The following is a 15,904-nucleotide window of genomic DNA, read 5'->3' on the forward strand; positions in this document are numbered from 1 at the left end:
CCTGACAGCCTTTCTGCATAAATAATTTGGGCTGTGAGGACTCACCCTTAACTTGGCATAGGTATTTATAAAATGGGAGAAAAGCCAGATTCCAGGAAAACAATTTATTCTGTTCCATCCCTCAAGTTTTACTCATTCATCTGTTATGCTTAAAAATCAATTAGCACTGTTCATACACTGTATCAACAGCTTTATTTAGGATTAACTACAGAGCTGGGCAAATTTAACTGCAATTTCCCTACCAATGATGCTCTAAAACAATGGCTGGATTTCAGGAGCTAATGAAGGTCTCTTTTGACTATGACATATTTTTAAAGTACTTATGCTTTTATTTTATCTTTCTGCCCTGTGCCTTCCTGTCTCCATCTGTCCTCTCTCCCATCAGCACCAGGATATCATATTTCAGGTTGATTCTTGGGGACTTTCTCCCTTTTAAAAAATTATTAGGAAATAATTATTGAGTCACAGGAAGTTGAAAAGAAATGTGCAGGGAGGTCCTGTGCACCCTTTACCCAGCTTCCCTAAATATTAGCATCTTTTAAAACAACTGTATAATATTAAAACCAGGGCATTGACATAGGCTCAATCCATGGAGCTTATTCAGATTTCATTGGGATTTACTTTTTAAGTAACCAGTTATTACATTTGGTAAGCATCGGTTATGATCACAATGAAGGCTGAAATTCACTTCTTGTGTGTGTATTTGGTGTGGGCCTGTGTGTGCACATGTGTGTGTATCCATTTCTGCATGTGTGTGTGTGTGAGAGAGAGAGAGAACAAACTCTGACCCTACCCATTTCATGAGACTTTTGAGGAACAAATGGGAGAATTTTAGGTAAATACTGTTCATAAACTGTAAAGTGCTAGATAAATAAAAAGCATTATATTGTAGTATATGTCTAATGCTCTGTTCAAGAAAAAAATGTCTCAGTAGGGTACACAGAGAGTAGGTAGAGCCTACTTACCTGTATAAGGAGGGTGTGTGTGTGTGTGTGTGTGTGTGTGTGTGTGTGTGTGTGTGTGTGTGTGTGTGTGTGTGTGTGTGTGTGTGTGTGTGTGTGTAGGGGTATTTAGGAGTCTCAGCAAAATCCCATCTGAAAACACAGTCACACAGTTAGAAGGGACCTTGGGACCAACCGTTCCAGCCCTCTACACTGTACACATATTTTGAAATACTCTTGCTGGTTAGTCTTCTAATCTCTGATTAAAACTTCAAATGATGGGCACATACTGACTTATGATTCAGTCTTTCCCTGTGCGTTTAAAGGTCCTTTCTTATAATAAGCTGTAATCTGCCTTCCCTGTGGCTTTTATCCACTGGTCTTGGTTCTGCCATCTGCTGCCTCACACAATGGAGGACAAGTGAAGGCAGCCATCGTTCCCCTGAGTCTCTTCTCTACCCTAAACAAGGCAAGTCCTTCTTCCCATACAAGACTGCTTGACTCCGGATGAGCTTATTGTTCTTTCCAAGGATGGAACCAGGATCAAAGCACAGTGGGGTGTGAGCTGAACAGCTTATTCAGAGCTGGGCCAGTCTCCTCCTCTGTCTGTACATGATATTTGTATTAATGGCCCCTATGATTACATTAACATATTTTTGTGTTTTTCTTTTTTTCCCCTCAACTTGCTTCATTTTTCTCTTGAAATCAATTGAAATCCCCCAGGCTTTCTTTTTTTTTTTTTTTTCAGGTTTTGTTATTTAGCCATTCCTTCCTGATTCTGCACATAGGTAGCTAGTTTTCTGGGCAAATGAGCAGGACTTCATGTAGATTCTTATTAAATTAGGCCTATTGTACCATTCTATTGATATTTTTTGTATCCAGACTCTATCACTAAATGTATTTACTGTCCCTGCTGGCTGCATGTTGGCTGTAACCTTTATATACAGCCCTTTAGGTCCTTCTCAAAATTGCTGATGAAACACTTCGGTATAAAAGGGTGAAAAGGAGATCATTGGAAAGCTATAAATTCTAACTGTAACATTGTGACCTCCTGTTACCCTTAAATTTTAATTGAGCATTCAGCTCTAAGTTTTTACTGAGGATTGACCTAAGAAGTAGCCATGCGCAAAAAGCCTCTGCATTTTCTATAAAATTGTATTAGGTGATTCAATATCTCATTTGTAAAAATCCCATGGGAAATTTCTCCTGGAACTCAGGGATAGAAAAAAATCCCTGCCAATGATAGCTGAGCTGGTATGAGTTTCCTTCTGTATTGATTTCTAAGAGGCTAAGAGAAAAAAAAGTACTTGCTCTACTGCTGTATCTTTTCTTTATTTCTATTTATTGATTTTCTTCCTTTCTATCCCACTTCATTACCTAACATGCCATGTTAATAATTCTGTATTAACATATTTTACTTTTTATCAGATATCATGATATATCCTTTCTAAAAGCAGGTAGGGCATAAAAACAAACATGCATAATTAAGACATCTTTTCATCTGTCTTTTCAGATGTTTAAAGGTCCATGCAACAATTTCTTTAGTTTTCAAGTAGGACACTAGGAAATTTTCCCCAGAGTACTTGTACTGAAGTAGTAAGGTTTGCTTCAGCCCTTCAAATCACTTCCTTCCAAAATTTGTTCTCAGTTTAGAATAGCATGTTCTGAAAATCTTCCATATTAATTTCCCCAAATGGTACTTTATTTTAAAGTGTAAATTTGATCATTTGCTAACATTTTCTCTTTTTGGCCCTTCCATTACAGAATTTTTTTTTTTCATTAAATACTGCTATCTGCCTGGAATTATTTATCCTGAAAAGACTTGTGGATACAGTGTTAGGAGCCCAGGGTTGTTGCCTTGGATTAACTACTTTGTGTGACTATTGGAAACCCACTGGGTCATGAAATTTCTCATTTACAGAAGGAAAACTACCTTTTGATGAATATCTGATAAATATTAGTACTGCTAAAATGTATATAACTTACTTTTAAGTACTTTAAAATACGTAGTTTATAATGTATAGTTTGATTATATAGATGTACAATGTTTTAAACTCCAACTTAGAAGCTTAAAGCAGTCTAGGTGGTCAGCAAACATATAGGGTGTTACCAAGGCAACATTCTAGAGGTTGGTCACTACAAAAGCATTTGTTATACCCATCTTGATGCTTTGTTTTATTAGCAACATATGTCAGAAATGGATTCTCACTGGCACAATTAGTGACTTATTAACTAGCATTATAAATGGAACTTAATCGACAAAATTAAAGGTTTTAAATATAAGTGGAATACTAAAGATTTTGGAGACGTCCCCCACCTTTGCAATGACCAGGTTACAAAACTCTTAAGGAGGCCCACAGCCTGTACCAAAGGATCAGTGGCCTAAGTTGAACACTAAAGCTTCTTATTTCCAACTGTCAGTCTAGTAGAATTTCTGGTTGTTTGATGCTGAATATAAAGATAACAAAATCCTGGCTCTGGAACGTTGTTTCATCTGCCTCAAGTAAACCTTTTCTTCAAGGTAATGATTGGAACATCTGAATGGGCAGAAAACTAGGATGTCATCAAACTTACGGAAGAGGTGGTATGAGTCTATTAATGCCTATTTGCTAGTAAATGTTTGCTAAAATATGCCTATATGTGTAGCAGAATTTGCTTTAAAACTTATAACTGGCAATAGCAATATCATAGGGGGACTGCTAACCCTTTTCAACATTCTGCAGTAACCACACTTACCTATCAAAGGTGTGTATAACCAAATTATCACAGGATAGCTCTCAACAGACATTTTGCCTCATTTTAATTTTCATCAGAGCCCTTCAAATTAGTCACTACTCCCTTACTCAGATTAGGAAATTCAGGTTTAGGGGATATTAATCCATAAAAATATGGATATTGAGTGGTAGAGCCTGTTGTGTCTGATTCCATTGCTCCAATTCCTCCCGCAGACGCCCAGATAAAGTCACATGGTCATTGCAAGGAATGGATGAGTGGTTATGAAATGGCAGCAGCTGGGTTCCCTGCAAATGTATGGGTTAAACAAAGGCTCTTTAGCCCTTTTGACAGATAGCTTAAAGTCAACTCATATTAAATTGATTTAATATATATTTACTGTTGCTTTATATATATACACTTACTATTAATATAGTTTGGGTTCTTTTTTTGTACTTCTCATGTTTTAAAATCTATACTCTCTTTTGATCTACCCAATATATTCAGAGAAACTGTAATTTCATACACTGAGGCACAGATTACTCTATGACATAATTGCATGACCTAGCTCTAGAGCCCTCTCCTAGAAAGCTCGACTATGAAATTGTCAGTTGAAACATGCTTTGAAAAAGTCATAGTTATCTAAAGGTCAATAAAAAGCTCATCTCAAAGCATTGTTGCACAGAAAAAAGTAAATGAAATGGTAATTTTAGAATTGGAGTGCTTAAGGGAAATAAAATATTCATGGACTGATGATTTTGATGTACACCAGAGATCAGTGGAGTTGAATGAATGATTTTGGGTCCTATAAAACTACTAATCAGGCTAAAAAAAAAATGCAAGATATAAATAGAAGAATTTACTCCATAGTTACCAACAAAATATCACATTCCAAATTCATTTATTTTGGATATTATGTCCTTAGCAGAAATCAATGTGGCCACAAATAACCCAAATCTAATTTATTCTTTAAAATCTTAAGTTCTTAGAAGACAGATCCTAGGTGAAGAGAAAAGTAAACTTTGATATGTTCCTATCTATACTTCTGAAATTTATGCTTTTAGGTTAATTATTTTTGATTTAAGTAGAAGTTATGGGGAAAAATTATTCATTTCACATGAAGCCATTTCATTAACAACTCGTTATTACATGTGGAGGTGATGGCATCCAAAGAATATGAGGTTATGAAAAAAATGTATGTTCTTAGTTTTAACTTTATGTGAAAACTAAAATAAATATGATGAATAGATAATATAATCAAACTTTTCCAGGAAAGAGGCTGATATATTTTTGTTATACTATAGCTGTATACCCGGCTTACAGAATTATCTGTGCATTAGCCTTTTCCATGTGTGCTATTATTACACATATTAAAATTATTCTTCCTCTTTAATGAAAATGAAAATGAAAAATATATAGAGTGAGAAGTTTTAGCTTTATTTTTTAAATGTGTATATTTGCTTATAATAACTTTGAATAAAAGTGACTTGAAATTATGTTCTTTTAAATATTAATTCAATTATAGTATTATATGGGGGAAATTCTACTAGTTGGGATAATATCTTGGGATGATTTTCCCACTCGGTCCTACTTATCATCCCTGAATAAGACAAAATGATACATCAAAACTATAAAATTACTGCTTTTGTAGGCTTAATATCCATCAATGCTGAGGAAGCTGTTTGGACACAAAATTAAGATTTGTTCTAGGATTTCAACATTGACTTTAGTAACAGCAGGGGAAAAACAAGAATGTGCTTAGAGAGAAAAACCTCTGATTATGTTATGAACATACCACTCCATTCACTGATAGTAGCTGGTCTCCTCGCTTGAGGCCTCCGTGTCTTTCGGCCACCCCTCCAGGAATGATGCGAGAGATATAAATGGGGGAATTTTGCTCCTTTCCTCCCATCACATTAAAACCAAGGCCTTCATCTGTTTTTGGCAGCTCGACTACCCGAGGGTGGGAGTGGCCTTCACTAGCTGCAAAAGCTGCAACTGTTGCCTGAAAGAAAAGATGGTCATTTGGTGATAAAAACGAGGGAAATAAGGCTAATCATATGACTTGCAGTGTGTAGATCAGGCAACTCCTCCTATTTTATAGCATTCTCCTGTGAAAGAAAGAACACGAAAGGGAGGGGGCTTTCTTCATTTAGATGTCCTTTATAATTCCTTTCTTTGGTAAAGCTCAGCCCAACTATTGATATTTCCACCTTTCTAGACCTTACCCATTATGATAAAAATTTCCCTTCCTCATAAAAATCTTTCCCACTAACCTTGGTTAGATGCAAATCTTCCTATTCTTGGACTCCAAATAGCTTTGGTACATATAATACCTACATATGGTACATAAACTATAATTATTGTATATTCTGTATATATGTTGACCATGGGCACCTGAAGGGCCGAGATTGTGGCTTACACTTCTTTGTATGACACACAGTCTAACTTGGTGTTTGCACATAAATGTATTCAATACACTGAGGAGCACTTATATGTATATATACTGGTGAATACATCTAGAATTTTGCTATTGCCAAACCACTGGCTTAGAAAATTTAGTTTCTTTTTCTTTTTAATTGAAAATGCCTAAAAGAAAAAAAAGCTAAAAGAAAATAATAGATTCAAACAGATTATAATTACTTCATATCAATATTCCATATTATTATGAGAGGTCCTCTTATCTGGCACAGGTTTTTCTCCCCTATATTTTACATTAATATTTCAACTACTGTAGTAACGTAGGCAAAATGAGCAGTCCATGGTTTTATACCTAGATGTACAAAATATCATTTAATATGGATATAACTTTATTTTAAAATTCATATATATTAATTTTAAAAATAAGTTGAAGGAAACAACTTACCATTAGTTTTCACCCCCCTCCCCTCCATGGAGAAGATTTAAATAGTTTCTATCAAGAAAAGATTCTTCTGCCTGCTTCTTATTTTCCACCTCTGGTAAACTGCCTTAACCACAGTTGTTTAGATACCTACTATAAAGTGATTTACTCAACACTGAAAATATTGATTCCCAACGACTGTACATTCTTTTCCACACACAGCATTATCACATCAATTTAGCATTATGCTACTGTCTGCATTTAGTGAAAGATAGTGAATGATATGGAAATAATGGCTTGTTTTTAGCTACATGCATTTGCTCATGCAAACCTTGCTGTCATGCATAGATTTTAATGGCTGACATGGATGCAATGCAGACAGCCCAGAAACAACCAGAAAATATTGTGCTATTGCAACATTATGCTGCTATCCTGCTGTTCTACATGAATAAGAAATGAGAATGGTAAAACGCTACATAATTCACTTTCCCCTTAATTAAACCATGTAGGGATCATTTTTCTGTGTGTGTTCCACTTCAGTACAAGCAAAGCATGATGTAATGATAATAGTACCCTCTTTTTGCCTGGGTTAAAAAAATCAAAAAAACAAAAAAATCACAAATCTATAGTGTTCAGCTACGGAATGAAAACTGAAAAATCAGGAGAGAAACCAAACAATAGGTGATGTAACACAAAAGAATTAAATGGAAAATTCTGATTATTTTCAGCAGTTCTTATTTCTTACACATATTAGAAAGAGAAAAGCTTTTAAAAAGCAAATGTGTATTTATTATAACATTTCTGTACTTGTAAAGTAAGAATTGCATTAGTGATTTTAGTTTAAAACTATTATTTCCTATGGTCTGTTTTCCAGATAATTTCATGATCCTACTGCTGTAACATTTTCATTCGGAAGGTCTCTGCAATCTCTGGATTTGAGTTTTTCAAGGGCAAATGTGGTCACTACCAAAACAGGTAACAGACCTTCCCTTTAGGTCAACATCATATTCATTCAGCTACTCTGCTCAGTACATGGAAGAATCCTGCATCAGTGGGTATCAGGTGAGTTCTTGTCATGTCTAGCTTGAGTAAAACTTTTAGACTTGTACAAATCTTCATGCGTTGAATAGGGAACAGGTTCTTTTGGATCAGAGGAATGTGTCAGAAAACCAAGAAGTATTTCATACAATGAACCAGCAGATTTGCTTGTGCCAAATGAACATTCAGTGAGTTTAATGAAATCATTCTCCTTTCTTAAGCTACAGAAGCAGCAGAAACGTTCAATTTTCCATTAGGATTTTTACCTGGGAAGTAGTACTGGTTCTAGACTCTGGGCTGCCACTGATGTCTAAATTCTCTTACAGTGTACACACGAGAATACCTGAAACACACACGCGCACAATCAATTACTAGATCACTGGGGTTAAGTATATTTTTAAAGTTACTCAAGTCTTACCTTTGCTGTGGCCCTGGCACGGAATTCGGGACAGCCATTAACAGTTATCGTTTCATGCATATATTGATACACCTAAAATGTTCACATAAAAAAAGAATGTGTAAGAACATTAAGAATATCAATTCTTTCATTGCAGGTAGGACAATAAATTTTCATTGTAAGACAGAAGTTCCCTATCACAAAATAAAATAGGTTTGAATCAATTATCCTGATGATTTGGACCAAAAATCCCTCCTATTTTTTTTTTTGGGGGGGGCAGGCGGTGGTTAGGGCAGAGAAGAGAGGGCAATCACTTTTATTCACTTTTTAATTTGGTTATCCATGTTTATCAAGTGACAAAACTTTTATATTTGGTTTTATAAAAACCGCTGTTGGTAAAATTTTTTACCATTATTTATAGTTCTATCTCTCAAATATGTAATAAAAATAATGTATATAGTTATTTCCTGAATCTAGGTAACATTTTAAACATAGTTTTCTAAGTTAATATTCCACAGAGCTGGGCTTCCCTGGTGGCGCAGTGGTTGAGAATCTGGCTGCCAATGCAGGGGACATGGGTTCGAGCCCTGGTCTGGGAAGATCCCACATGCCACGGAGCAACAAGGCCCGTGAGCCACAATTACTGAGCCTGCGCATCTGGAGCCTGTGTTCCGCAACAAGAGAGGCCCGCGCGCCGTGATGAAGAGTGGCCCCCACTTGCCGCAACTAGAGAAAGCCCTCACACAGAAACGAAGACCCAACACAGCCATAAATAAATAAACAAATAAATAAGTAAATAAACCCAAAGTTAAAAAAAAAAAAAAATTACTTAAATATTCCACAGAGCTGGGATTACAATATCTTTTCCTTGCATGTTGGAAGGTATGCAAGTTGGAATGTGTTACTGATACAGATTCATAATTCATAACTATAGAGATTCAGGAGCAAAGACAAGTAAAGTAAGAGATTCTTGGAATTAGTAATACAGAACAACATATCAACTATGGGTTCTTGTTAACATTTAGATGAAATAGAAAGAATGGGGGGTAAAATCTGGACCCAGAATGACGTCATAGAAAGCATACAGGTTTTGCTGACAGACCTACGTTTGAGCCTTACAATACAATTGGGGAACTATGAGGTCTTGGTTGAACTACTTTACCACTTTGACGCTCTTTTTGCCCATCTGAATAATGGGTAAAGAATATTTATTTAGTATTTTTTTTTATGCAGTATACATTGTATTACTTTGTACTAATACAGTCTCATATTACAAAGGCAATTTAGTGGAAGAATGTTTCTCTTGATATTTGAATAATCTGAAAGAACACAAACAGAATTATACATAAAAACATACTCATTTGGATAACAACAACAACAACAGAAAAAGACAAGTTAAATGACAAAAAAATTTTCCTTTCTTACAGGTGGACATTGAAGTGGACCTAATTCGGTTTTCTTTTTAAAAGCCTCCAAAGACAAAAGCAGCTTAAAATCTAATTAAAATGAATAAAAAATGTTTACTAAATTACTGGTCTTTGGCACCATTTTCTGTTTTCTGCTGTTTTGATGAAGGTTCTTCTTTGTCTGTTTCTTCTCTTGCTGTTTTTACTGGTCTAGATGCACCATTTTCATCATGTTCATCATCACTATCAAATTTAGTTTTCTTGCCCTGAAACTGTACTTTTCCTTTAGCAGACCCAATCTGGGCAGCTTTATTTCCCTTTCCTTTTCCTTTAAATCTGTGACCTTTTGACTTCTATTTGCTTAGGGATTCTTGTTGATCTTCTATTATTGTTTTCAATGCTTCTTTTTCCACATCTCCTTCTAGAACTTCCCAGGTGACCTCTTTGTTCCTTAATTGTAGGTTACCATTATTTGCATCTTTTGCTTTATCCAGTGCTTCCTTAGCTTTTTCTTTAAACAGAATTATTCCCTCTTTGGCTCCTCTGACAAAGTCTATCCATTTTATTTCACCATGATTTGAGAAAAGGACATGCAAATCTTCTCTACACGTCTGATCATCTAAGTCCCCCGAGAATTTCAGCAAGCAGCCAATCTTTTCTTCTAGAGATTTCATTTCAGCATTTTCTGCTAACTTTTTTCTTCTTGCTCGTGTTTAGCTCGTAATTCAGCTTCTATTTTATTTTGCTTTCTTTCTTCATTTTTTTTGCAAAGTAATCTTCCTTGAAAAGTATTAGCAGGTCTGTGTCTTTGTACTTCTGGCCAGGGGTCTCAACAGACTTCTTAGCAGATTCAATGGTATCAAATACAGCAAATATTGATCCCTTAAATACTTTGTGCAATGTTCTTCTCATCTGAATATTTAGTACCTGACCTTTATCTTCCAACCATTCTTTTATGTCATCAAGGGCTGCATCAATTGGGAAGCCTTTAATATAAACAGGTCTGTTTTTTACATCATTTTTATACTCATCAGTCACCTCAGGGAGGGGTTTGCTTGGAGATCTTCTAATTTTAGTTTTATCTTCACTTATTTCCATGAGTTCTGCCTTTGATTTGTTCAATGCTTCTACTATTACATTAAAGTCTGTTGTTAGACGGTTTAACCTATTAAATTTTATCATTATCTCCAAAGGTACCCAGCCTTCATCCAGTTTGATCTGTTCCTTTAAAAATTTGTCACGTGGCAAATTGAAGTCACCAAAATAATACTCGATTTGATGACAGATTTTGGCCTCCAGAGCAGCCATTTTTTCATTATCACCATTTTCTGCCATTCTGGCTATCTTTACGTTCCCGGTCCCACAGAGACGCGCCACAGGGTCACTAACAGCGACCGCAATATCTCCCCTCCCCAGCACCGCCGGCTTGCCCGGTGCACCTAAAGAAGATGGGGGCTGTCCCGGCCAGTATGGTTGTTTTTATTTGAAAAAATACTTTCAAAACGCCATCCACAGCAGGTACTCCTTAGACAGCAGATATTATTACTAATTATGATTCTAGACACAACTATACAAATTATTGAAACATAATAGAAAAACTGTTTTTCCTTTAAACTACCAGGGATGGAGGTTAGGAAATCAGTCGTAAAATAAATTGCTCAATTTTAAATAAACTGAAGTATAGAGGATGACTTTTAAATGATAGTTTGAAGAAGATATTTTGAAAAAATAAGACGATTAAATATGCTTGATTATATGCTCATTTTGAAGATTTAAATAATAAATTTGTAAATATCTACTGCATAAGGCACAGGGGTAAAAGTCCATTTGGTATTATGCTGGAGTATTTTTCAGGAGTGACCCATTAGCTACATCAGTAAAAGATGAAATAGGAAAATTTTAATTGAAGATTTTTTCCTTTCTATAAATCTTATTTTATATGCTTAAGTCAAAAATTATTAAGGTGAATTCAAAATTTGATTAATTCATCCATTCAACAACCATTCACTGAATGTCTGGGACTGATTTCCCAACATTTTTTATTGGCTCATTTCTCAAATATATTTGGTTGAATCTCCACTAATGCTGATTCATCTTTCCCAGGTAGCATATTTAGGAGGAGAAAGACAAAGTGGTCTGGAGGAGAGAGGTAGGAGCACTACTCAGGATCCACCTTTTATCCTTATGTTTCCACTAAATAACTGGGGTATTCAGTTTCTGTGGGAAATCTGAACAGGAAGAGAACAAGTTTCCAGAAGAGCATTTTGTGGAACTGGGACCTGTTAATGCAAATTCTTTAGGTTATCAAAATAACTGCTAAGCGTGTTTCCATGTTATTTCCTTGAAAGTGCATCGTTTTGTTTCACAGAAATGGCCCTTCCACAAATAAATGCCACTTACTTGCTCTTACAGCCCATTTAAGAGGAGGATTTTCTCCAGCCTGCTTGCCTGTTTCTCTTGTTAATAAACTCTCTCAAATTTGACCCATTTGCTCCATCCTAACTTATTTATTATCTGTTGCTCGAAGCACGGCATTAATGTCTTAATTGGGTCTGTCTACCACCAAAACACTATAGACTTTAGTTATCAACATCAAGTACCTACCTGACCATACTGCTGCTGTGCTCTTGGCTGTCTGCTGCCCTTACAGTAAAGGTTGCAAAGTCAAATGCTTACAAAAGTCAAGCTAGTGAAAATAATGCAGAGCACAGCCTCCTCTTTAGTCTTGTTTTCCTAATTCCTTTTCTCCTCCCTGACCATTACCCAAACATATCACACCCTCTTAGTTGCCCAGGCTTTTGCACATGCTGTATGTTCTTTGTGGAATGCCCTTCCATCAGGAAGACTCTTATTTATCTAAGTTTAACACAATCATTAGAGGCTTAATTCAAATATTGTCTTCTCTGTTAAACATTCTCTGCCTTCCTCAAGCAGAGTAAATTTCTCCCTCCTTGGCTCCTGGCCAACTGAGTTTGTCTGGAGTCATTGTGGTCATCTTTTCTGGGGGAGTGACATGTTTGTTTGCATTCAAGGATGTTTATGAGGACAATCATGTAGCAAATAATTGGGGGAGGAGGAATGGTTGTCATCAATTGATTAAACCAAAAACTACGTTTTTTTAACCAAGGAGGTAAAAGGCCTGTACACTGAAAACTAATAAGACATCGATGAAAGAAATGAAGAAGACACAAATAAATGAAAAGATATTACGTACTCATGGACTGGAAGAATTAATATTGTTAAAATGACCATGTCACCTAGAACAATCTACAGATTCAATGCAATTCTTAACAAAATTCCAATGGCATATTTCACAGAAATAGAACACAATCCTAAAATTTATATGGAAACACAAAAGACCTTGAATAGACAAAGCAATCTTGAAAAAGGAGAACAAAGCTGGAGGCATCACACTCCTTGTTTTCCAACTATATTACAAAGCTGTAGTAATCAAAACCGTATGATATTGGTATAAAAACAGACACATAGATCAATGGGACAGAATGGAGAGCCCAAAAATAAACCCATACATGTATGGTCAATTAACTTATGACAAAGGAAGCAAGAATACACAATAGGGAAAGGACAGTCTCTCCAATAAATGGTGTTGAGAAAACTAGACAGCCACATGCAAAAGAATTAAACTATTATCTTGGACCATACACAAAAATTAATTCAAAATGGATTAAACACTTGAATGTTAGACCTGAAACCGTAAAACTCCTAGAAGAAAACATAGGTGGTAGATCCTTGATACCAATCTTAAAGATTATTTTTTGGATCTGACTCTAAAAGCAAAGACAACAAAAGCAAAAATAAACAAATGGGTCTACATCAAATTAAAAAGCTTCTACACAGCAAGGGAAATCATCAACAAAATGAAAAAGCGACCTACTGAATGGGAGAAAATATTTGCAAATCACATATCTGATAAGAGGTTAATATCCAAAATATATGAAAAACTCACCCAACAGCAAAAACAAAAATGAAACAATCCAATATAAAAATGGGCAGAGGATCTGAATATTTTTCCAGAGAAGACATACAGATGGCCAAGAGGCACATGAAAATATGCTCAACATCACTAATCATCAGGGGATGCAAATCAAAACCACAATGAGATATCACCTCATACCTGTCAGAATGGCTATTACCAAAAAGACAAGAAATAAGTGTTGGAGAGGATGTGGAGAAAAGGAAACCCTCATGTACTGTTGGTGCCATTGTAAATTAGTGCACCACTATGGAAAGCATTATGGAGGTTCCTCAAAAAATTAAAAATAGAACTACCATATGATCCAGTAATTTCACTTCTGGGTATTTATCCAAAGAAAATGAAAACACTAATTTGAAAAGATATATGCACACCCATGTTCACTGCAGCATTATTTAGGGGAGCCAAGGTATGGAAACAACCTAAGTGAACACCAGTGGATAAACAGATAAAGAAGATATGGTATATACATGCAATGGTATACTAGTCAGCCAAAAAAAAAGAGTAAAATCTTGTTACTCATAACAATGTAGATGGATCTTGAAGGCATTATGCTAAGTGAAATAAGTCAGACAGAGAAAGATAAATACCACATGATCTCACTTACATGTGGAATCTAAAAAAACCAAAACAAACAAACAAATAAAACCAAGCTCATAGATACAGAAAACGGATTGGTGGTTGCCAGAGAGGGGAGTTGGGAGTGGGCAAAAAGGTACAAACTTCAGTTACAAAATAAGTCATGGGAATACGGTGGACAGCATGGTGACTACAGTTAATAATACTGTATTGCATATTTGAAAGTTACTAAGAGAGTAAATCATAAAAGTTCTCATCACAAGGAAAAAAAAATTGTAACTATTCATGGTTATGGGTTTAAACTAGACTTACTGTAGTGATTATTTCACAAGGTATACAAATATTAAATCGCTATGTTGTACATCTGAAACTAATATATGTCAATTATACTTCAATAAAAAATAAAAATAAGGAGGAAAACTGAAGCACAAAAGAAAAACTAATTTTGTAAGAGCCTGAGATAAAGCAAATACAAATTAAGAATAATTATCCTTAACACCCCAATTTGAACTGTGAATTTAAAAATGTGCTATGCAAGAAGTAGTACTATATATAGATAATTGCACAGGCTCTGGAGATGGCTTGGAAACAAACCCTGGGCCACTTATTAATTGTATGATTTTTGTCAGTTACTTGATTTCTCTGGGGCTCAATTTTTGCATTTGAAAAATGTGCTTAAAGCATCAATTAACTTCTAGGTCTGTTGTGAAGATTCAATAAGATAAGAACAGTTTGTAGGATGTAGTAAGTGCATAAAAAATTAGTTATTATCATTACTATTTATTTAATGTTTCCCAATGTATTTGACCCTGGGATCTTTGAGGAAGAATCCTCTAGGACTAGGAGTCTATGAACACTTTTAGAAAGAACTGATCAAAGACTGTAGTTCTCAACTAGGGGAATTTTGCCTCTGCCTCCAGGAGACACTGGGCAATGTCTGGAGACATTCTGGGTTGTCACAAATGGGGAGAGGGATGGTGCTGCTGGCATCTAGTAGTCGACATGCCCAGTAGCCAGGATGCTGCTAAACATCCTACAATGCTCAAGGCAGCTCCCCACAATAATGAATTATCTGCCAAAATGTCAGTGATGCTGAGATTGTGAAACCCTGAACTAATGAATCAAGCTATATATTTTCTTTTGATGTGTAATAATTAGTGAGCTGTAAAACAACACTTGCATAGCACTGAGTGAAGGGTCTCGTAAATGTTCAGTAAATAATTTTTGGAGTCAAATGTCATGATTCTGGTGCACATTTAACAAGGACTTACTGTAGGCCAAGAGTAGTGCTAAGCATTTTATATTTATGAGTTCATTTAATTCTCACAACTTGTGATTCAGGCATTCTACACACAAGAAAACAGCCATGGAGATGGTAACAAAACCACAAATGCACAGCTAGTTAGTGGCCAATTTGGCACAGAAATTGATATCTGGTTGCCTCCCAAATGTTTCGTCTTTTAACCACAGCAGGTTTTCTTATATTGAGACAACATCGGACCACTACTATTTTGGCAGCATGCGTTGAAACAGATGTGCAGATGTCACAAGTACTTATATTTTGCATAAAAGTTTCTGGGTTTTATACAGTGTCTACCACTATACAAGTGGTGGCTGCCAATCAACAATACGGTTCTGAAACCAACAAATGCGCCACTGCAAATGAAAGTGAAAGAGCATTTTAATCCTCTTTTCCGGTTATAACATACTAAGATTAAGTGAAATAAATCCAGTATTATTGTCAGTCTTTTTTCCTATAAAATACAATAGATTCTGATAGTTGGTTTTCAAAAGTGATCTAAAAAGGTCATGGTCTAGTTATAGAGTCAAGTCAAAACTTGGAGATATTAATTCTATTTCCATTAGCTATGTCATCTTAGGAACGTTTCTTAGCTTTTTACTTCCTAAGGGGCAAAACCTATCCCTGCCTATCTTACTTTTCAAGGACAATTGTAAGAGTATAAAATTTTGAAGAAAGGTGTTATGGAAAGCTAA

General features: G+C 35.5%; 1 protein-coding gene and 1 pseudogene across 6 annotated transcripts in view; both read right to left on the reverse strand.

The window, feature by feature from the left end:
- The window catches only part of LIN7A (lin-7 homolog A, crumbs cell polarity complex component), a 250,907-nt gene that overhangs the window by 38,304 nt on the left and 196,699 nt on the right, over positions 1 to 15,904 (reverse strand). For all 6 annotated transcript variants that reach the window (XM_036867021.1, XM_036867026.1, XM_036867025.1 and 3 more), the window contains 2 exons: positions 7,952 to 8,023; positions 5,449 to 5,658 (listed from right to left, as the gene is read on the reverse strand). In XM_036867021.1, the coding sequence (XP_036722916.1) occupies positions 5,449 to 5,658; positions 7,952 to 8,023 (282 nt within the window). The remainder of the gene's footprint in view (positions 1 to 5,448; positions 5,659 to 7,951; positions 8,024 to 15,904) is intronic.
- On the reverse strand, positions 8,723 to 10,755 carry LOC118902552 (annotated as a pseudogene).

The sequence above is a fragment of the Balaenoptera musculus genome, chromosome 10 (assembly GCF_009873245.2).
Source record: "Balaenoptera musculus isolate JJ_BM4_2016_0621 chromosome 10, mBalMus1.pri.v3, whole genome shotgun sequence".
NCBI lineage: Eukaryota > Metazoa > Chordata > Mammalia > Artiodactyla > Balaenopteridae > Balaenoptera > Balaenoptera musculus.